The sequence below is a fragment of the Macaca nemestrina genome, chromosome 4 (assembly GCF_043159975.1).
Source record: "Macaca nemestrina isolate mMacNem1 chromosome 4, mMacNem.hap1, whole genome shotgun sequence".
In the NCBI taxonomy this organism is placed as follows: domain Eukaryota; kingdom Metazoa; phylum Chordata; class Mammalia; order Primates; family Cercopithecidae; genus Macaca; species Macaca nemestrina.
Window position 1 is genome coordinate 156,190,749 of NC_092128.1, and position 22,302 is coordinate 156,213,050.

General features: G+C 50.5%; 1 protein-coding gene across 1 annotated transcript; it reads right to left on the minus strand.

Moving 5' to 3' along the window:
* Positions 1-465: 465 nt before the first annotated feature.
* On the minus strand, positions 466-4,946 carry LOC105483432 (forkhead box L3). Its single transcript, XM_011744343.3, has 3 exons — positions 3,625-4,946; positions 3,072-3,240; positions 466-2,837 (listed from the first exon to the last, which is right to left on the minus strand). The coding sequence occupies exons 1-3, from the start codon at positions 3,897-3,899 to the stop codon at positions 2,403-2,405; spliced, it is 879 nt and encodes a 292-aa protein (XP_011742645.2). The 5' UTR covers positions 3,900-4,946; the 3' UTR covers positions 466-2,402.
* Between the last annotated feature and the right edge of the window lie 17,356 nt (positions 4,947-22,302).

Genomic DNA, 22,302 nt, shown 5'->3' on the forward strand with positions numbered 1-22,302 from the left:
TGCAAGAAAGGCATAAAGTATTTAATTATAATTGTGTGGGGCAAGTCTGCGTGGTGGCGGCGACATTTGAGTAGGTCACAGCCAGCCCTCACCCTGTTATATTAAATGCCATTCACTCTAAGGGCTGGGAACCTTTCTGAAGTTGCAGGGTATCACACACTGGCAAATTGAAAATGTCCCTTTGCTTTTAAAAATATGATTGATACCCTTTGCAAAACAAATGCTACACCTCATCATACACAGATTTCCCCCAGTGCCGCCCTTGCCTCTCCTGGGCATAGAGTCTGCATTTGGCCACAAATACATTCTCAGAGGGGATAAGCTATAAAGACCTTGACTTATTCTGAGGCCCCCCCAGGAGCGTCCTGTTTAGGAAAAGGGGTTTTGTTGTTGTTTCAAGTCAGGCTTTGCTTACCAGAACAAAGTGCAGGAACTCAAAAGATAAAATGTAAATTTTATTTCCTCTGTTGGCAGCAGAAAAATATATCTTCGGATACTTTCTTTGCCATATACTTACGTATGGGAGCATCTGCCTCTTATAACCGTCTAAATTACATCTTGTATGATTTAAATCTAGGCTTTTAGCACAACCAGCAAAGGGATATAAATAACAAGAGTGCAGACAGACACAGGGCACACACCACAATACACACGCACACACACGTGTACACACCATGCTGATAGCCTGTACAAGCCAGCATGGAGAGGGTGAGGAGCCAAACTGGAGCTGCATGCCTGCGATGCACGGTCCCATCCGTGAAATGAGCGTGAGAGCCGCAGCACCCATCTCCTGGGATCCTACACCTGGTGGGCGGTGGGAGCGCCGGAAATGCTGGCTGCTCTCCCAGCAGAGAGTTCTGGAAACCAGAAGCTGACATTTGCAAAGGAGAGGTGTCCACATTGCAAGCCTCATTTCCACTTCCAGGAACAGGCATTTGAAGCTGGGCTCCGGCTCCTTCTCCCTGGGCGAAGGGTGCCCTTGTAGGCAGAGGCTGCAGTTGTCTGAGCCAGGAGGCTGGGGAGTGGGCGTATCTCCACGGGGCCAGGCGTTCACAGCATCTGTCAGCAATGGCCTTCCTCCCTCTTCTCAAAACAATGAACCAAACACATCAAATCTATTTACAGGGCAGGTGAGTGGGGGAATGCTTGGATTTTTCCGAACAGAGATGAAGCCAGGGCCAAGCATCTTTTGCATGTTCTGATCTGTCTCTGCAGCCCGCCTACCTTCACGGCCGCCCAGTCCCTGTTTTTAAGGGTCCGATAAAGCAAGACTATGTAATTCCCAAACCAGACAGCCAGCCTCGTTGGGTGCGTTTTTGCTGTTCACAAAATTAGCCAATCGTTGTCACCCAGCGAATCGGATTAGGTGTAATCCATACTAATGTTCCAATTAAGTCACTGAAAGCAATTAACTCTGCAAAAATGGACTGGTGAAAAACGATAAGGCTGGTCAAATAGTTTCACTGCGCATAACTGTGTTTTTCAGAATGCCCATCTCTACACAGTAATTAAATCATTTACATTTCAAGTGGAGTGCGCCCACCTCAGATGCTTGTGACCGTGCCCTGTGAGGTGTTGCAGGAATTTTATCCACAGCCTGCTCTCTTGAGCACCTGATTTTTTGGGAAACCAGTTGACAGAAGGTGCCTGAATCAGGGCTTACTGCCTGCTCAGAAGAATCAAGAAATTTGAACTTTGCCCCAGTATCATCCCAAATTTGGGCCCCACCTTCCCACCTTGCCTTTCTCCCTTGTGGTGTAAAAAGCACAACTGATTTCTTAAACTGTCACCAAAATACTCGGCTGACCCAACAAGATACATTTGTCACTTCCGATCATGTCACCCCTAGCACGGATACCATCATAAGCCTCGGGGTGACTAATTCATGGGGCCAATTGCCATCCCTCTTCACGGTTTGTGCCTTACCACTATTATTTTAACCACGGGGATGATGTCAACCAGCCCACTGACCGCACACTGGGCACTTGTGGCTTTTGGGATGTGGCTGTCTAGAAAGCTCACCCTCAAGTGACCAAGGAATGAAATGTTTCCCGACTCTAGGGAACATGAACCTGTGTTTATTCCTCAGAGCAAGAGCACTAGGCCAGTCCAGAGCAAACCCTCAGGTAAAACTGGAACCCAGTGGGGTTTTCCCTGTAAGACAACTGTTTTCCGAACAGGTAAAGTCACAGCCTCACAGTCTGTACCTTTAAGGAGCACCACCTCCGCCTGTCCTCCCAATCCAGGCCTAGCGTGGCACCTGACCTTCAGTCTGCAGGAGAAATCGTAGGATTTGCCGAACTCTGGCTTCCTGACTCAAGGTGAGGCTGGACACGTCTTTCCAGGGAGGGTCTGGGGAAGACCCCAGACTGAACTGCAGGGGCCTCCCGGGTGGCCCCACATCACATTGTCCAAAAGTGGAGGCCCACGTTCTCCAGCCGCGTATATCTGCCCTCCTGTGCGAGGCAGGGCGGCTTGAGTCCGGGAAAGGGGTCTGGGGAGGACAGGATGTAGTCGATGCTGAACTTGAGGTCCCGGGGGTGCTCCTTTCCCTGGGGGGCGGGGCTGGCGGGGCTGGCATGGGGGTCCCGTCCCGGGGCGCCCTCACCAGCGCTGTCCGGTGCCAGGGACCCCTGCCCGGCGGCCGGCTCGGGCGGACCCGGGGGCCCCTGGGCGCCCCCCGCACGCGGACCCCTCAGCCCCTCGCGCTTGGGCCCGCGCCGCCGCCGCCGCCGCCGGTAGTTGCCGTTCTCGAAGAGGTCCAGCAGCGACTCGCAGCCGCCCGCGAACGTCCAGTAGTTGCCTTTGCCCTTCTCGTGGCCCTCGGACCGCGGCACCTGCGCGCGTGGAGGGAGGGGCTGGGAGCGGCTCCGCTGGGCTGCTCGCCGGCCCGCCTTGTCCCCTCGGGGCGCCCTGGATCCGGGCGAGGGTGGCGCACTGCGCAGGTGGAGGCGGCCCCGTGGACGGACCTCCCCGCAGCCGCAGCGGTGCCCTCCTTTCCCCGTCACCGAGGCCCTGGCGCAGGGGTCGCCACGCGGGGACACCCGGGGCCCGTCGGGGGCGGCGCTCACCTTGACGAAGCAGCTGTTGAGGGACAGGTTGTGGCGGATGGAGTTCTGCCAGGCGCGCTGGTTGGCGCGGTAATAGGGGAACTTGCGCATGATGAAGTCGTAGATGCCGGACAGGGTCACCCTCCCCGCGGGGCTCTGCTGAATGGCCATGGCGATCAAGGCGATGTAGCTGCGGAGCCCGGGGGTCAGGCGGGGTCTCCGCGGGGCAGCCCTCCCCACAGCGCGTCCTTCTCCCCGTTCCGCAGGGCGCCGTGGGGCGCAGAGGCGGAGGAGTGAGGCGGTGTTGGGGAAAGTGTCCCCCGCAGCTCGCGGCCCCCGGCGCCACCCAGACCCCAGAAGCTCTTCCCCGGGCTGGAAAGGTCCCTCCCCGGGAAGCCAAGAACGTTCCCTGGCTCTCCCCAAAGTAGGGACAAATGCCTCCTTTCTCTGAGCTCCGTCGGAGAGAAGAAAGCCCCCTCATTCTTCCTTCGTCCCAGGCAGGTCCCGGCTACCTGGGACCCCTGCAGGGGGGGGTCCCTGTTCCCCAAACCCCCGCCGCTACCCCCGCAGTCACCTGTACGCGGGCCGCGTGAGCCTCTTGTCTTCGTCGGAGCTGCCGGCGGGGTAGTCGTCGGCGTCGTAATTGAAGCAGTTGTAGGGATACTGCGAGCTGTCAAACATCCTGGTGCGCCCCGGCTGCAGCTGCCGCCTCCTCCGCGCAGTCCGCCGGCTTCGCGCAGAGCCGTCTCCACGCGGCCCAGCAGCTACTGCACTGTGGGCTTTTCTCCGCCGGAGCCGGAACCTGGGTTTATGGGGTCCCCCGCCTTCCCCCACCCCGTCCTCTCGCATCCAATCCCGGCGCGGGGGAGGCCCCAGCCACCCGTAAAGCGGCCGAGGGGAGCGGAGCTGGGCGTCTCGGTGACCCTCTGACCTCTGCGGGGGGAGGGAGGAGGAGGCGGCGCGCTGGGTGGTCCGACGGGCGGGGCGGCCCCCGCTCCTTTCCCGGGGAGCTCAGGGCAGGGCTCGCTCCGTCCCCGTCCCTGGAGGTAGCCTGGGGTGTCCTCACAGCCTCCCTGCACTGACGGAAGTCTCTTCGGAGCGCCCTGGTCCCGTGCACCCCGGTCCCGTGCGCCCCGGTCTCGTGCGCCCCATTCTCGTGCGCCCTGGGGGCGCCTGAGACTCGGTGGTGCTTTCCGGGCGCCGGGATCCCCCGGTGGACACTTGGGTCTCAGCAGAGAGCACAGCCTGGAGTCGGCGTCGGAGACCAGGACTGTGGCCCCCTCCGCCACCTGCGCTGTCTGCTGCTCTCCACCCCAGAGCGACCGGGGGTCCAGGCCAAATCCGTGGTGCCCGGCGGCTGTCTCCTGGCCTTGGTCTGTGGGTCAGCTAAGCCAGAAACGCGGGTCCCAGCGCTTTCTGCAGCGCCGGGTGCTCCCGCCCCGCGGTCTCTCAGTGCCTGGAAGTGAGTCCCCGCTGGGGCCCCGAGAGAGGTGGACTCCCCATCGCAGAGTCGCCGCTTCACGGGTCCCCTCTGGGCCGAAGCTCCGTTTTAGGTGCACGCAGAGGGAAGAGAAGAGAAGCCATCCGGGTTAGGAAATTCTGCAGAAAAGTAGAGAGGCGGGATCCTACGGGAGTAGGGGGCTTTGTTTCACGGTAGGCATGAGACTGAATAGTATTTCCAGGAATAATCTGCAGAATTCTGACCGAGAGCCGTGTCTGTGAGTCGGTCTGAGGCCAGAAAGCCCTGGATAGACACAGTCTTCTTCCAGGAAATGTCGCCTTCACAGCAGCACCTTCAGCTCTGAGACGACCCAGACGGCGGGGCATGGGGGCTCATACTTGAAACCCCAGCTCTGTGGGAGCCCGATGTGGGAGGATCGCTTGAAGCCAGGAGTTAGAGACCAGCCTCAGCCACAGAGTGAGACCGCCGTCTCTATAAAAAATAAATGAATGAATGAACTTGTTAAAATATGAGGTGACTTATACTGCTTGCACCCAGTTGGCCCCAGGGGTGCCTGGAACTGTCGCTGCCCTTGGTAAAGCCACATCTGCAGGCGGGCTCAGCGCCCCGGGGGTCCCCCTTGGAGGAGAAACCTGGCACATGGGGGTGGGCACGTTCAACTCCCCCTTCTGGGGTGGGCACTATGGCTGCCTGGCCTCGTTCGGGATCCGAGTCACACTCAGGATCGAACACACTCAGTGACTCTGTATTGTCCCCTTAATCAGATGTCAAAACTAAATATGCGGGAACGAGGAAAGGTAAAATGGTACAGCCCCTCTCCAAAACAGTTTGAGTTTCTTTAAAACCGGACCATGTAGCCATCATGATCCAGAAGTTACACTGGTAACCATCTATTCCCAGAGTGCAACCCCGGTTATGGTCACACAAAACCCTGCTAATTAACGTTTATAGCAGCTTTCTGTCTAATAGCCCCGAACTGGAAGCAAGCCAGATGTCCGTCAAAAGGTGAACGGTTAAATAAACTGTGGTACATCCACGCTGTGGGTTACGGCTCTGCAACAAAAAGGAACAAACCACGAATGTATGCCATGGTCTCGGTGAATCCCAACTGTGTGAAAAGCAGCTTGTAGAGGCTCCAGACGACATAATCCCCCTTACATGAGAGTGCGAAGAACAGGTGGGATCACAGAGTCATGCAGCCACCTCTGGAAAACACAGCCCACTACAGAGAGGGCCGGAACCGGAGAGCAAGGGAGACAGAGAACAGGAAGAACCAAGACTCTTCCACTAAGTGAGCCTGTGCACCCAAATTGTAAGACGCCCATGGAAATCTAAAGAAAGGCGGCCACCCAAGTCCACAAGTGGAAAAGGAATCCACTCGTGATCAGATAAACTTTGTGGAGCAGTTGGACCAAAACCTGATGCCTTAAAATAAAGTTGCTGATTCCCTGTCAGATAAACGACTTGCGAATACTGTCTCCCATTCTCCCATTCCACGGGTTTTCTTCACGGTGTCCTTTCGTGCACAAAAGTTCTTAATTTTAATGAAGTCCAGTTTACCGATTTATCTTTATTGCCTGTACTTTCGCTGTCATACACATTCATGGATTTGTCAAATCCAACGTCATGAAGATCTTCACCAATTGTTTTTCTAAGAGCTAAATGATTCACCCCAAAAAAAGGGTGAAATTTTGATATGTGCTACAACACGGATGGACTTGAAAACATCACGCTTAGTGGAATAAGCCTGACACAAAAGGATAAATGCTGTGTGGTTCCACTAGTTTGAGGTCCCCGGAGTAGTCAAATTCATAGAGACAGAAAGTGGACCGCCAGTTATGGGGGCCTGGAGGAGAAGGGAGGGAGGCTTTGTTCTTTAACATGCACAGAGCTTATGTTGGGGATGATGAAAACGTTTGGGGTAGGGTGGGAGCAGCAGCTCATGCCTGTAATCCCCACCCTTAGGGAGGCCAAGGTGGGCAGATCATTTGAGGTCAGGAGTTCGAGACCAGCCTGGCCAACATAGTGAAACCCCATCTCTACTAAAAATACAAAAATTAGCTGGGTACAGTGGTGTGTGCCTGTAATCACAGCTACATGGGAGGCTGAGGCAGGAGAATCATTTGAACCTGAGAGGTGGAGGTTGCAGTGAGTCAAGATTGAGCCACTGCACTCCAGCTTGGGAGATGGAGTGATACCCTGTCTCAAAAGTAAATAAATAAACAAAAATTAACTCAAAATGCATCATAGACCTAAATGTAAAACATAAAACTATAAAGCTTGTAGATGAAAACATAGATGAATATCTTTTTTTTTTTTTTTTTTTTTTGAGACAGAATCTTGCCCTGTTGCCCAGGCTGGAGTGCAGTGGTGCAATCTCAGCTCATTGTAAGCTCCGCCTCCCAGGTTCCAGCTGTTCTCCTGCCTCAGCCTCCCAAGTAGCTGGGACTACAGGCGCCCGCCACCATGCCTGGCTAATTTTTTTTAATTTTTAGTAGAGATGAGTAGAGACGGGGTTTCACCGTGTTAGCCAGGATGGTCTCGATCTCCTGACCTCATAATCCACCCGCCTCGGCCTCCCACAGTGCTGGGATTACAGGCGTGAGCCACTGCACCCGGCAAGATGAATATCTTTATGATCTTTGGTTAGGCAAAGATTTCTTTAATCTGACACCAAAAACATGATCTATAAACAAAAAAATGCATTACTTGCACTTTAAATTGAGAACTTCTACTCTTAAAAGACAGGAGAATTACAAGGCAAGCTGCAAACTAGGAGAAAATATTTGCAAAGCAAACAGCCCAGTTTTTAAGATGGCACTTCACCAAAGAACATACAGCACATGAAAATTTGCCCCACGTTGTCATCCATCAGGGAAATGTACATTAAAACCACAACAAGACACCTCCACCCATCTGTTAGTGCAGCTAAGAGGAAAAAGAGAACAAAACTGTGATGGTTCATTTTATGTGTCAACTTGACTGGGCCACCACGCTCAAATATTTAGTCAAACATTATTCCGGATGTTTCTGTGAAGGTGTCTTTTGGATGAGATTGACATTGAAATCAGTGGACTTTAAGTAATGCAGACAGCGCTCCAGGATTGAGTGGACTCATCCAATCAGTCAAAGACCTCAAAAGAACAAAGACTGAGCTCCCCAAGCCACAAGGATTCTGCAGCAGATGCCTTCAGATTCCTTCTTGAGTCCACAGGCGTAGTCTGTGGACCTATGCCATCCTATTTTGCCAGGCTTCCATAGTCACATGAATCAACTCCTTAAATTGTCTCTCCCCTCCCAGTGCCTGCTACACAGACGTGTACACACATGTGCACACACGTGTGCACACACACATGCACACACACCCCTGTTGATTCTATGTTTCTGGAGAACCCTGACTAATACAACAACCAACGAAAACCATCTCCAAATACCAAGTAGTGGAGAGGAGATACAGCAACTGGAACTCTCACTTGTTCCTGGTGGGCATCCAAAGTGGCTCAGCCATTTGGGACTCTAGCCTGGCAGTTTCTTGCAGTTACATATACATATTTATTCCATGCCCCAGCCATCCTTGTTCTAGGTGTTTGACAAGTCAAATGCTAACTGGTATAGAAAAACCTGTTTATGAGTGTATGAGGGTTTATAGTGGCTTTATTTGTTTTCCCTAAAAACTGGAAACAACTCAAATATTCTGGTGAGCAAATGAGCTGTGGTATCGCCATGTGCTGGAATACTATGCAGCCATGAAAAAGGAAAACCACTGAGGTGTGCAAGGCTGAACCCCAATGCATTATGCTGAATGAAAGCAATGTGGTCAAAGGTTCTTACTGAATAATTCCACTTACACAACATGGTGCAAGACAAAACCATGGGGACTGAAAATGTATCAGCAGTTGCCAGGGGCTGGGGATGGGAGGAGACAGGTTCTGGGCAATGGACCCGTTCTTGTCTTGGCTGTAGTGTTGACTGCATGGCGAAATGCACTTGTCAAAACTTGCCCAGCTGTACACTAAGAAGCATGGATTTCACAGTATCCAGGTTATATCTTATTTTAAAAACCACTTTGATGATCTTAAAGATGAAAAATAGCCACTAAGCAAAGTAGACCAGATGCCATTGAAGATATAATTAGGAAATTGGAATGGCCGGGTGCAGTGGCTCATCTGTAATCCCAGCACTTTGGGAGGCCAAGGTGGGAGGATCACGACGTCAGGAGATCGAGACCATCCTGGCTACACCATGAAACCCTGTCTCTACTAAAAATACAAAAAATTAGCCAGGCGTGGTGGCAGACTCCTGTAGTCCCAGCTACTCTGGAGGCTGAGGCAGCAGAAAGGCATGAAGGAGCTTGCAGTGAGCTGAGGTCACGCCACTGCACTCCAGCCTGGGCAACAGCACAAGACTCCCTCTCAAAAAAAAAAAAAAAATAGGATATTGGAATATAAAACTGAAGAACACAGCAGCACCAAGACCCAGAGACACAAAAGCAGCTGACAGAGCAGTTGAGAGACAAGAAGGGCAGGTGGAGAGGCTGTGGAGACGGTGTGGCAGGGAAGCACTGGAATGAAGACCAGGGATTTTTCAAAGTAGGAAGGAAATATGAAGGAAAGCAGAGGTTCTTTGATCTGAAGGGCGCCTGTGCACTGAGCAGGAGGAAGAGGATCCATCCACCCACACATCCAGGCATCAGAATGAAGCTGATGCAGGGCAGGTGAACCCCAAACTGGGGCCTAGCCTGCAAGGGTTCTTGGCTTCACCAGGAAGGAATTCAAGGGCCAGCTGGCGGTAGAGGGAAGAAAACAGCTGTATCAAAGCGGCTGTGTTACGGCTCCGTGACTGCCCCAGAAGAGCAGGGCTAGCGGCAGGCAGAGAGCAGCGGCTCGGGCAGTTCTGCAGCCATGCTTATACCCACTTAGATTAAGGGGCAGTGCGTGCAGAGACGTCCAGAGAAGGGATGGTAGCTTTTGGGTGGCTGAATCATTGCCTTGGAAGGGGTGGTAACACCTGTCGTTGCCACAGCAACGTAAACCCACGGGGCTCTGGTGGGCGTGGCTTATGGGAACCTGCTTTGTCCTGGTTGTGTTCTATCCAGTCCTCTGTTTGGTCCAGTGTATGGGCCTCACCTCCAGAATCCAGTCCTGTCTCCGAACTCAAAACTGCGGAAGAGAAATCCTGAAGCCTTCCGATAAACCACAGGTAGATTTCCAAAGGCATCAAACTTTAATAAAAGGAGTATGTTTAGTGGATCAAACAGCATCACGTACTCTTACAATCCAGAAAGGAGCTGGACCTTGGTGGTTTAATTAAGTCTCCTTACATGAGAGCAATGCTGGGGGACGTTCCTGTGTAAGATGTAAAAGTGTGTTTCTCTGTTTTCATGAGTAAGGAGAACTTGCAGTGAAGGCAGGGTGTTGAGTTCACGCTTTTCGCCGCGTGTCTGCGCAAACCTTTAGAATTAAGGAAAAACACAGCCACCTTGAATGTCGTCAACAACCTCTAGGACCAGAATCATGAACACGCGGCAGGGACAGAGACTGTGGCTGCTACAGGCCTCTGGATTCCAGCCCAAGAGAGGCACCGTGGCCTGGGGACAGCGCTGGTCGCTGGAAGAAGAAGGCCGTCTGTGTCATCACCCGAAACGGGAGCCCTCACCTCTGAAAGGGAACCCCGAAACCGAAGATGGTGACTGCTGCCCAGGGAGGGGGTGCCAGGGCCCCTGGGCCACCCTGCAGGAGCCGTTGAACCCGCCTGGGCCTTTGTGTGACGCTTTCTGCTTTGTGTGACGCTTTTCTCCGTTGTCACCAGCTGGCTCAGCAGATCCAGGGAGTCGAACAAAGAACCGACGTCTTTGGCATCTTACATGATGTCCTGAGAATGTTCGCCTGCTTTTACCTTGTGTGGCTGCCGTCAGCCATCAGGAGAAGCCCGTTCACCGTGCACCGCTGAACCAGAAACGCGTGAGCTGAAGGCCAGTGTTGTCCACCCTGAGATCTCTCCCTTTGTCTGTCTCCTCACATGGGGCTGCCGGAAAGGGGGCCCTGGCGGAGGGGAGGGGATTTGAAGCAGGAAATGAGTAAACCTTAAAAACAGATGCTGGAAAAAAAGCAACATACGTTGTCTACTTATTTTGTTGAATAGAAAATAAAGTTTGGTTGGTTAGAAAACCTTTTGCTGTCGCTATGAATTTGGGTTTCGTAGTGTTCTGAAACATTTGCTTTCTTTACTTCTAAAATAACCTCTCGATTTATTTGGGGCCTGGCAGTGACAGGAAGGGCTTCTGTAACGCTTAGCCCAAAATTGCCTAAAACACCAATTATAATAAGAACAAGAGCGATGACAATGACAACATGCCAGCGGCCGACGTACACGCACCAAGTGCCAGCCGAGCTCCAGGACCTCCACGTCGCCTGGCCCGTGACCATCCGTGAACCATCCAGTGTCTCCGGGGAAGAGGCCGACCCCTCCACCCGCTGTCTCACCGCCTGTGGCTGTGAGGTGGGTCCCGCCTGGGCACCCTGGCTCCCAACTCTAGCAAGGGGCACACCCAGCCAGCAAATCCCAACCCTCAGAACACGGCGGGAGGGGCATCCCCCACCCACACGTGCAAGGGAAGCAGAGAGCAGGCCATCAGCCAGTGGGGAGCTGCAGCCTGTTTTGGGGACGTTCACGAAGACCAGCAGTGAATCTCACGAATCCAGCGGCTCTCAGACACATTCAGCGAAATGCGTGCGTTCTAGACAACACGTGTAATAAGACACCATTAATCAACCCCAAAAATAGAACAGTGACTTAGGTTGTTTCTGATGCATATCTACGAGGCAAAAATATAAATTGTAATCTTGATAAACACCAAATCTATGCTTGCATTTGGCCTAGAGGGGGATAGAGAAGGATGGAACTGGTGGGGAACCTGGGGGACTTTAGGGTTATTTCTGTGATATCTGGTTATGTCTTTTTTTTTTTTTTTGAGACAGAGTTTCTCCCTTATCACCTGGGCTGGAATGCAATGGCGCGATCTTGGCTCACTGCAGCCTCTGCCTCCTGAGTTCAAGCGATTCTCCCGCCTCAGCCTCCAGAGTAGCTGGGACTACAGGCACCCGCCACTGCACCCGGCTCAGTGTTGTATTTTTAGTAGAGACGGGGTTTCACCGTTTGGCTAGGCTGGTCTTGAAGTCCTGACCTCAAGTGATCCGCCTGCCTTGGCCTCCCAAAGTGCTGGGATTACAGGCATGAGCCACCATACCTGGCCAGGTTATATGTTACTTGTAGTTTTTAATTAAAAGCAGTTTTTGTTGCAGAAAGCTTATAAAATAGAGGGAGGTATAAAACATCTCCTAGAACTCCATCATTCCAAGCTGGCCGCAGCTCACACTGTGAAGTTCGTGTTTCTAATTCTGGAGTGAGTGCTGTTTGTAAACTGCCATCATAGAATATGGTTCAAAAGCTTGATTTCTGATGTCTATGAACTGTTGAATGTGTCAGAATTCGTTTATCGAACATCTTTTTTTTTTTTTTTTTTTTTTTTTTTTTGAGACAGAGTCTCGCTCTGTCGCCCAGGCTGGAGTGCAGTGGCCGGATCTCAGCTCACTGCAAGCTCCACCTCCTGGGTTTACGCCATTCTCCTGCCTCAGCCTCCCGAGTAGCTGGGACTACAGGCGCCCGCCACCTCGCCCGGCTAGTTTTTTGTATTTTTTAGTAGAGGCGGGGTATCGAACATCTTTAAATGTATCTGGGGAGCACGTAATGTCAGGAACCTCATAATATGAATAATCGCCTGCCAACTTCTAACTATAGATTTATGAGTGCTGAATTTCCTTCGACATCAGACACAGTTTTTATTTATTTATTTTTATTTATTTATTTATTTATTTTGAGACAGAGTCTTGCTCTGTCACCCAGGCTGGAGTGCAGTGGCACGGTCTCAGCTCACTGCAGGCTCCGCCTCCTGGGTTTACGCCATTCTCCTGCCTCAGCCTCCTGAGTAGCTGGGACTACAGGCGCCCGCCACCACGCCTGGCTAATTTTTGGTATTTTTAGTAGAGATGGGGTTTCACCGTGTTAGCCAGGATGGTCTCCATCTCCTGACCTCGTGATCCACCTGCCTCGGCCTCCCAAAGTGCTGGGATTACAGGCGTGAGCCACCGCCCCCGGCCATCAGACACAATTTTTAAAAAGAACATTAGGAAAATCCTTAGGAGAAGTGTCTGCTTTTCTGGGTGCTTGCTCTTCCTTCAGTATTTTTTAGTCATTCTCTGAACTAGACAGTTACTAGGGAGGCATAAATTCTCAAAAATAAAATCAGCTCATATTCTGAAGTCACATAATTCAAAGTGAGGAACTATTTTCTAGGAATTGATTTTTTATTTTATTTTTTGAGAACAGAAGCCTGGGACACGTATGGTGGCAAATGCCTGTAGTCCCAACTTTTGGGAGGCTGAGGCGGGAGGATGGGGTGAGCCTAGGAGGTCGAGGCTGCAGTGAGCCATGATCACAGCCCTGCACTCCAGCCTGGGCGACAGAGCAGGACCCTATCTTTCAAAAAAAAAAAAAAAAGTTTTAATAGAAACAATAGAAGCCTTCGAGGTTTGCTCATCTGAGCGCCCACCAGCCTCTGACCTTGTGAGCTGCCCTTCCCACCTGACGGCCACCTGGACCTTGGGTCAGCCTGGTCTTCTCCCGTCGGTGCTGCTGGAACTCCTCAGAGCGAGGAAGGAGCCTGTCTCTTCTGCTTCTGCCTCAGGCGGGCCTGATGCGTGGAGGGGCTCAGGGAGAAACAGAAATGAGACGCACGTCACTTTTGCAGCCCAGCCTAGCTGGCATGGGAACACGTTTGCGTCCCTGCATTGACCACGCTCCCGGCAACCAGCACAGATGAGGAAATCAGCATCCTGAGGTTCTCCTTGGCACCCAGTCGCTGCTGCTTTAACATCAGAGGCACAACGCAGCGTTTACAATGTCTCAGGCTTCAAAAATTCTCTACAGAACCCTGCATTTTGGTGTCAAGAGCCGCTAAAGAAAGAGCACAGCCCGGCCGGGCGCGGTGGCTCACGCCTATAATCCCAGCACTTTGGGAGGCCGAGGGAGCGGATCACGAGGTCAGGAGATCGAGACCATCCTGGCTAACACGGTGAAACCCCGTCTCTACTAAAAATACAAAAAATTAGGCGAGCGTGGTGGTGGTGCCTGTAGTCCCAGCTACTCGGGAGGCTGAGGCAGGAGAATGGCGTGAACCCGGGAGGAGGAGCTTGCAGTGAGCTGAGATCGCGCCACTGTACTCCAGCCTGGGCGATGAGCAAGACTCCATCTCAAAAAAAAGAGAGAGAGCACAGCCCACGACATCAACTCTGCCCTCGAAATGGGGCCGGTTCACCCTTTCACCTGCCACCAGCATCTCACACAAGGTCCTTCTGCTGAGAACGGCTTTCCCGATGGCCCAGTGAGTGCCCTCACCTCTCGCTGGCCTGGGAGAGTCACCATCGCCCCTCGGTCAGTCACTCCCGCCAGGAGGTTAGGGTTCTGCCTCTGGAAGTGCCAGGCTGGTGCCCGAAAGGGAGGTCAGCCCTACCCAGACCCTGAGGACTGAGGCGGGAAGGGGGTGGCCCCATCTAAGAGTCAGGGGTCTGTTAACAGAAAGAGGGAACAGAGTCTGGGTGCCCCAAAACAGCCATGTCCACCACAGTGAAATAAACTGCAGAAGTTTCTCTCCTGCTAAAGAAAGAGCCATGAGTACACATTTACAAAAACTGCCAGCGTTAGACTTGTTTCTTTTGAGAATTTTTAGGGGAGGGACCTTATCCTCTCCCAGGGAAAGAGGCTCTTATAGATAGCGAGTGGCATCGTTGCTTTCCACGCCTGTGACTCAGGGCGCTCCTCCTGGGCCGCGCATGTGGGCAGAGCAGAGTGAGTGGCACCGTGTGACCTGACCCAGCTTAGGGTCATGTCTGAGCCCCCCTCAGCAGACCCCAGATCATAAAAGCTGCACTTCGGAAAATAAACACAATAAATCCCAACCACAGCCCCAGGGGTGGGGAAGAAAATGAAATAAGGCTGAAGTCCAGGAGGAATTTCCCCTGACTGCTTCATCACCGGGACGTATTTGGAGACCTGCCTGGAGACCCCACTAAGCATGCTTTGGCCCAGAAAAAGGTGAGGAGAGTCCCTGCCCCTTTCTGTCCCCACGCTGGGACCGGGCTGCAAAACCAGGATGTGTGCTGGCCTGTTCCCTGGTTCTGAAGGAGCCAGCACCCTAGACGGAGCCCGGGGCCTTGCCCACCTTCCCTTCCAGGGTTCCTCTCCAGGGCCAGCTGCGTGCAGAGCAAAGGGGCCTCGCAGAGACCACACAATGCAGAGCGCTCACAGGGTGGTCCACAAGGACCCCCACAGCACCGTGCTCCCGAGCCTCAGAGCAAAGGGGCCTCGCAGAGACCACACAAGGCCCACTGCTTGCAAGGTGGCCCACGGCGACCCCCACACCACCAGGTTCCAGAGCCTCAACATCCTCATCTCTGTGACGGGTCTAATTACGTGTAATCAGACCTGTGTAATTATTATTATTATTATTATTTTTTTGAGGTGGAGTCTCGCTCTGTCACCCAGGCTAGAGTGCAGTGGCGCGATCTTGGCTCACTGCAAGCTCCACCTCCGGGGTTCACACCATTCTCCTGCCTCAGCCTCCCGAGTAGCTGGGACTACAGGCGCCCACCACCACGCCTGGCTAATTTTTTGTATTTGTAGTAGAGACGGGGTTTCACCGTGTTAGCCAGGATGGTCTCGATCTCCTGACCTTGTGATCCACCCGCCTCAGCCTCCCAAAGTGCTGGGATTACAGGCGTGAGCCACTGCACCCGGCCCGACCTGTGTAATTATTAACCAGGTGTCTCAGCCGGGTTGTCTGACTCCTACATGAAGCGTCTAACACTGCGTAGCCCACAGTAAGCATTCGGGAAACCGCACAATGTCTGGCATCCCCTCCACTCGCCCCAGAAGGGAGGGAGGGCGAACTCCAACTCAGGCAGGCAGAATAAACTCAAGGCTTGGGTGAGCTGGGCTGGGAGGTGGTGGCCCTGATCTCCCAGGGGTGGAATATCATTGAAATCGCTTGGTGAGGTTTCCCTCCTGCTGAAGAAAAGGCAGCCATGAGCGCACATTTATAAAAATCGCTGGCATTAGACTTGTTTCTTTGGAGAATTTTTGAGATGTGCAAGTATAGCTGTAATCAGCTGAAATGTGGAAACCGCATAATTCAAAGTGAGAAACTGTTTTCTGGGAACTGATGTTTTATTTTATTTTAGAAAATTCGGCCGGGCGCGGTGGCTCACGCCTGTTATCCCAGCACTTTGGGAGGCCGAGGCGGGCGGATCACTTGAGGTCAGGAGTTCAAGACCAGCCTGGCTAACATGGTGAAATCCCGTCTCTACTAAAAATACAAAATTAGCTGGGTGTGGTGGTCGGCACCTGTAGTCCCAACTACTTAGGAGGCTGAGGCAGGAGAATCACTTGAACCCGGGAGGCAGAGGTTGCAGCGAACTGAGATCACGCCACTGCACTCCAGCCTGGCTGACAAGAGCGAAACTCTGTCTCAAAAAGGAAGGAAGGAAGGAGGGAAGGAAGGAAGGAAGGAAGGAAGGAAGGAAGGAAGGAAGGAAGGAAGGAGAGAGGAAAGAAAGAAAGAAAGAAAGAAAGAAAGAAAGAAAGAAAGAAAGAAAGAAAGAAAGAAAGAAAGAGAAAGAAAGAAAAGAAAGAAAAGAAAAAAAAGAGAAAGAAAGAAAAGAAAAGAAAAGAAAGAAAGAAAGAAAGAAAGAAAGAAAGAAAGAAAGAAAGAAAGAAAGAAAGAAAGAAAGAAAGAAAGAAAATTCATGCTTCCCTAGGAGCCATCTAGTTCAGAGAAGGACAAAAAAACAAAAAAAAGGAAAAAAAAATGGAAGCAGGAACAGGCTCCCCAGCAAAGCTGACCGTTTACCTACCGATTCTCTTAACATTTTCCCTGATCTGCCAGAGGATGTAAATTCAGTGAGCCTGGTGTATTCGTTCACAGTTCCTCCTCATTTGTACCACACTTCTACGGGGCTGCTGAGTCCGGAGACTGTGTAATTTGATTAGGGGATGACGACCTCACCTTGGTGTATATGTTGATGACATAATCCATAGCTCACATATTATATATTAATGACGCTGGTAGCTGTGACTGCCCCTTTGAGAGGGCAACACGGCCGTCGGCTCAGGGAGCACAATCCGTCTATCCAAGCTTCCAGAGAGAGAAAAGTATTTACAGAGCCTTGCCTCAGTCTAAAGCAAATGTTTTCTGAACCTAAATAGTTGAGCACTTCTCTCAGGCAGCTCTGGGAGAGGAATGTGGGTAGAGTCGCTCTGGCTGGAGCGTCCAGGCATCGGAGTCAGCCTCTGCTGCCAAGTTCCTTGCCTTACTGAGTCTTTAGAAAGAATGGAGAAAGTTAAAAACATTTACTCTTCCAGGATCCTCGACTACACAGTAAGCATATTTAAATGTACACTCAACCCTCGCCCCCTCCTTCCCTGCTCTGGGAGTCCCCAGTGTCCCCTGTTTAACCCTCACCCCTCGTTCCCTGCTCTGGGAGTCCCCAGTGTCCACTGTTTAACCCTCACCCCCTCCTTTCCTGCTCTGGGAGTCCCCAGTGTCCACTGTTAAACCCTTGCCCCTCCTTCCCTGCCCTGGGAGTCCCCAGTGTCCACTGTTTAACTCTCACGCCTCCTTCCCTGCCCTGGGAGTCCCCAGTGTCCCCTGTTTAACCCTCACCCCTTGTTCCCTGCTCTGGGAGTCCCCAGTGTCCACTGTTTAACCCTCACCCCCTCCTTTCCTGCTCTGGGAGTCCCCATTGTCCACTGTTTAACCCTCACCCCCTCCTTTCCTGCTCTGGGAGTCCCCAGTGTCCACTGTTTAACCCTCACCCCCTCCTTCCCTGCCCTGGGAGTCCCCAGTGTCCACTGTTTAACTCTCACGCCTCCTTCCCTGCCCTGGGAGTCCCCAGTGTCCCCTGTTTAACCCTCACCCCTCGTTCCCTGCTCTGGGAGTCCCCAGTGTCCACTGTTAAACCCTCACCCCTCGTTCCCTGCTCTGGGAGTCCCCAGTGTCCACTGTTTAACCCTCACCCCCTCCTTTCCTTCTCTGGGAGTCCCCAGTGTCCACTGTTTAACCCTCACCCCCTCCTTTCCTGCTCTGGGAGTCCCCAGTGTCCACTGTTTAACCCTTACCCCTCGTTCCCTGCTCTGGGAGTCCCCATTGTCCACTGTTTAACCCTCACCCCTCGTTCCCTGCCCTGGGAGTCCCCAGTGTCCACTGTTTCCGTCTTTACATCCACTAGTACCTGATGCTTAGCTCCTGCATATTAGTGAGGATATGCGGTGTTTGTTTTTCTGTTCCTGTTTTTCTTTTTTTTTTTTTTTTTTTTTGAGACGGAGTCTCGCTCTGTTGCCCAGGCTAGAGTGCAGTGGCACGATCTCGGCTCACTGCAAGCTCCGCCTCCCAGGTTCATGCCATTCTCCTGCCTCAGCCTCCCGAGTAGCTGGGACCACAGGCGCCGCCACCTCACCCGGCTAATTTTTTGTATTTTTAGTAGAGACGGGGTTTCACCGTGTTGGCCAGGATGGTCTTGATCTCTTGACCTCATGATCCACCAGCCTTGGTCTCCCAAAGTGCCTGTTCCTGTGTTAATTTGCTTAAAGAGACAGCCGACAGCTCCATCCATGTTGCTGCAGAGGACGCGATTTCATTCTTTTTATGACTTCGTCGTATTCCACGGCGTACACACACGTGTGTACGTTTTCTTCATTTTCTTCATCCAGTCCACCATCAATGGGCACCTAGGTGGATTCCATGTCTTTGCTCTTGTGAATAGTGCTGAGATGAACACATGAGTGCGTGTGTCTTTGTGGTAGAAGGATTTATTTTCTTTTCGGTGTATACCCAGTAATAGGATTGTGGGTTGAACAGTAGCTCTGTATTACGTTCTTTGAGAAATCTTCAAGCTGCTTTCCACTGTGGCTAAAGTAATTTACATTCCCACCAACAGTGTTCCAATGTTCCCTTTTCTCCACAGCATTACCAGCATCTGTTGTTTTTTGACTTTTTAATAATAACCATTCTGGCTGGTGTGAGATGGTCGCTCATTGTGATTTTGCATTTCTAATGAGTAGGGATATTGAGCATTTTTTCGTATGTTTGTTGGTTTCTTGTATGTCTTCTTTTGAGAAGTCTTTGAGTCTTTTGCTCACATTTTAACGGGGTTGTTTTTTGCTTGTTGAATTTTTTACGTTCCTTGTAGACTCTGGATATTAGACCCTTGCTGGATGCATAGTTTGTGAATATTTTCTCCCATTCTCTAGGTTGTCTGTTTACTCTGTTGATAGTCTCTTTTGCTGTGCGGAAGCCCTTTAGTTTAATGGTGTCCCACCGAAGTTTCCTTCTAGAATTCTTATAGTTTGAGGTCCCACACTGAAATCCTTAATCAGCCTTAAGTTTCGTATATGATGAAAGGTAGGGATACAGCTTCAATCTTCTGTGTACAGCTAGCCAGCAATCCCAGCACCATTTATTGAATAGGGAGTCCTTTTCCTATTGCTTATTTTTTGTCAACTTCCTCAAGATCAGATGGCTGTAGGGGTGTGGCTTTATTTCTGGGTTCTCCTTTCTGTTCCATTGAGAACATCAAACATTTGAGGGATGTGGTGTCCAGGAAGAGAGGTAGCAATTTCAACATGAGAGGAACTGACTCTGGTTGTCACAGGATGAACAGAACACACAGAAGGAAATTTACTAACAAGTGGATTTAATATTACCAGAGAGTTAGAGCGGACATGACATCCATGAGGAACTGGGCCTCCTTGACGTTCCTGCTGGGCTCCCAGCCATAGATGCTCACTAGCTGGGTACACAACCAGCTCCATTGTCCCAGCTGATGCCATCGTGGAGCAATGCACCTCCTGAGCCCCAGCCAAGCTGTAGTTTCAGAGGGAAATAGGCGATGGCTCTAGACTTGAGTCACTAGGTTTGCTGTGGTCTAGCACAGCAGTGGACTAGGTTTGCGGGGTGGATTAGCACAGCAGTGGACTAGGTTTGCGGGGTGGTCTAGCACAGGAGTGGACTAGGTTTGCTGTGGTCTAGCACAGGAGTGGACTAGGTTTTCAGGGTGGTCTAGCACAGCAGTGGACTAGGTGTCCAGGGTGGATTAGCACAGCAGTGGACTAGGTGTGCGGGGTGGTCTAGCACAGCAGTGAACTAGGTGTGCGGGGTGGATTAGCATAGCAGTGGACTAGGTTTGCGGGGTGGTCTAGCACAGCAGTGGACTAGGTTTGCGGGGTGGTCTAGCACAGCAGTGGACTGGGTTTGCGGGGTGGTCTAGCACAGCAGTGGACTAGGTGTGCGGGGTGGTTTAGCACAGCAGTGGACTGGGTTTGTGGGGTGGTTTAGCACAGGAGTGGACTAGGTTTGTGGGGTGGTTTAGCACAGGAGTGGACTAGGTTTGTGGGGTGGTTTAGCACAGCAGTGGACTAGGTTTTCAGGGTGGTCTAGCACAGCAGTGGACTAGGTTTGCGGGGTGGTTTAGCACAGGAGTGGACTAGGTTTGTGGGGTGGTTTAGCACAGCAGTGGATAGCTAGAGCACCAGTACAATGTCAAATGGAAGTCACGTGAGTGGCATTCCCACCTCCTCGGAGGAAAATCTTCCAATATTTAATGAGTGGTGCGGGATCCCACAGAAATTGGACATTTTGGGCGGTGGGGAAGGGGGAAGGCTGAGCAAATAAAGTTGCCAGACATGTTCTGTGGATGTCTTTGGGGCCGTCTTGAAAACCCTGCCTGACGCACCCCCAGGAACATACCCCTGCCCATTTTCTAGATCCTCACCAAGACCCACCAGCTCTTTGCATATAGTAATAATAAGAAATTATAACAATTGCTGGCATTTCTGACACAATCTCATCTAATTTTTGCAGCAACTCCATAAGGAGGAACTATTGTTATCCCATCTTATATTGGGGAAACTGAGGCATGAGCAGTGAAATAATTTGCCCAAGTTTGCACAGCACGCAGGAGGGGTTAGGACTTGAGGCCTTGCTGGTTGGTCTTTGTGATCCTGGAACCCAAGTTCTTCGAAGCTGGCCCACCCCTGCCCACCTGGCTCATCCCAGGGGTGTAAGTGGATGTCCACCCAGGCCCCACTTCTGGGCAGCTCAGAACTGACAAGGGCCCTGGACTTTCTCCTGCCGTAGGAGGGAAAGGGAGCATTATCGTCCTGTGTCTCACAAGGAAGAGGCTTCCATAATGGTTTGGCTTTTGAAGATTTCCTTTATTTCATTGCTCCAATCCTGAATTTGGAGGAGAAGGTGTGTGGTCTTGGGTGAGGGCCTGTTCTTGACTCTGACAATGGTGGGACTGTGTCAGGACGTGATGAACAAATTCAACAGCAACAGCTATAGAAGAACTGAATTGCTACCTGTCAAATTGGTACAGGAAATAAGTGCAAATAGAAATTATTATGTAAAGCAAAGAGACAAAAAGAAACAAAACTACAAAGAAACACAAAATGTGAAACTATAAAGCATTTATATATATATAAAGCCAAACCTCCCAGTTTTGATAATAAATATAAGTGTTTTAGATTCCTCATGAAAATAGGAAGAGAAAAGTTATACACATGTACAAAAGAATGACTGAAGGGTTACCAGGCAAATGTAAATAAAGAAAAATCAAAGTGCTGATCTTAACATCAGTATAAAATTAAAGTAAAAATATTAAATAAAGGAGTCGTTTTATATTCATAAAATAGATACTCTTCAGTGAAAACATCACATACTTTTTCTGAATTACTTAGTTCTCAAAAATATAAAGCAAAAATGATTAGAAATAAAGGGAGACATCAACAGAAGGCACTTATGGTGAAGAAAGCTTAATGTATTTCTCAGTCTTTCAGGGATGCACTAAATTAAGACAAGTAGGCTCTACTGTTGAACTATTTGAATAATTAAAACATTTGAATAAATAAGTATACAGAAAACTTTGTCACCTATAAATAGCACATTTCTTATATAATATTAAATGATGTACTAGGCTAAAATAACCAAAAAGACCAAAACCAAGCAAACCTCGGTTATCTCAAATGCAAACATCACGCATTCTACCTCTTAAAAGTAGAGTGCAATCAGAGTAGACTTGGTGTGAAAATGCCTCATCCACTAGAAATTAAGAAGCCCTTGGCTAAACAACAGTTGGATTAAGGAGCTAATTAAGATGTAATTTTAGGCTTTTTAATGAATATTCTAAGTGTAGCAAAGGTCAATCAAGATTCTTAAATGTTTTCATTATTAAATAAAAATATTATATTGAATTAATTAAGCATCGAACTAACATAAGTGCACATGCATAGACACATGTTTTTATTTATAATTCAAACACCAACCTTTAGGAAAACAGAAAGGTAGAAAAAAAGGCCAGAGCAAAAACCAATATTTTTTAAAATCCAGAGAACCAGTAAATGAATCAAATATCTAATTTGGGGGTAAAAAGAAAATCACAACATGTACAATAAAATAAGAGAATTTGGGCAGTGGGGTAGGAGAAGGAACACCACCCATAAAACGATTCATTGATAAATTGGATTTTGTTAAAATTTAAAACTTCTGCTTTCAAAAGACACTGTGAAAAGAAGGAAAAGACAAGCCATAAACAGAGAGAAAATCTTTGTGAGCACATATCTGATAAGGGACTTGTATCTAGAACGCATGAAGAACTTTCCAAACCCAACCACGGAGACATC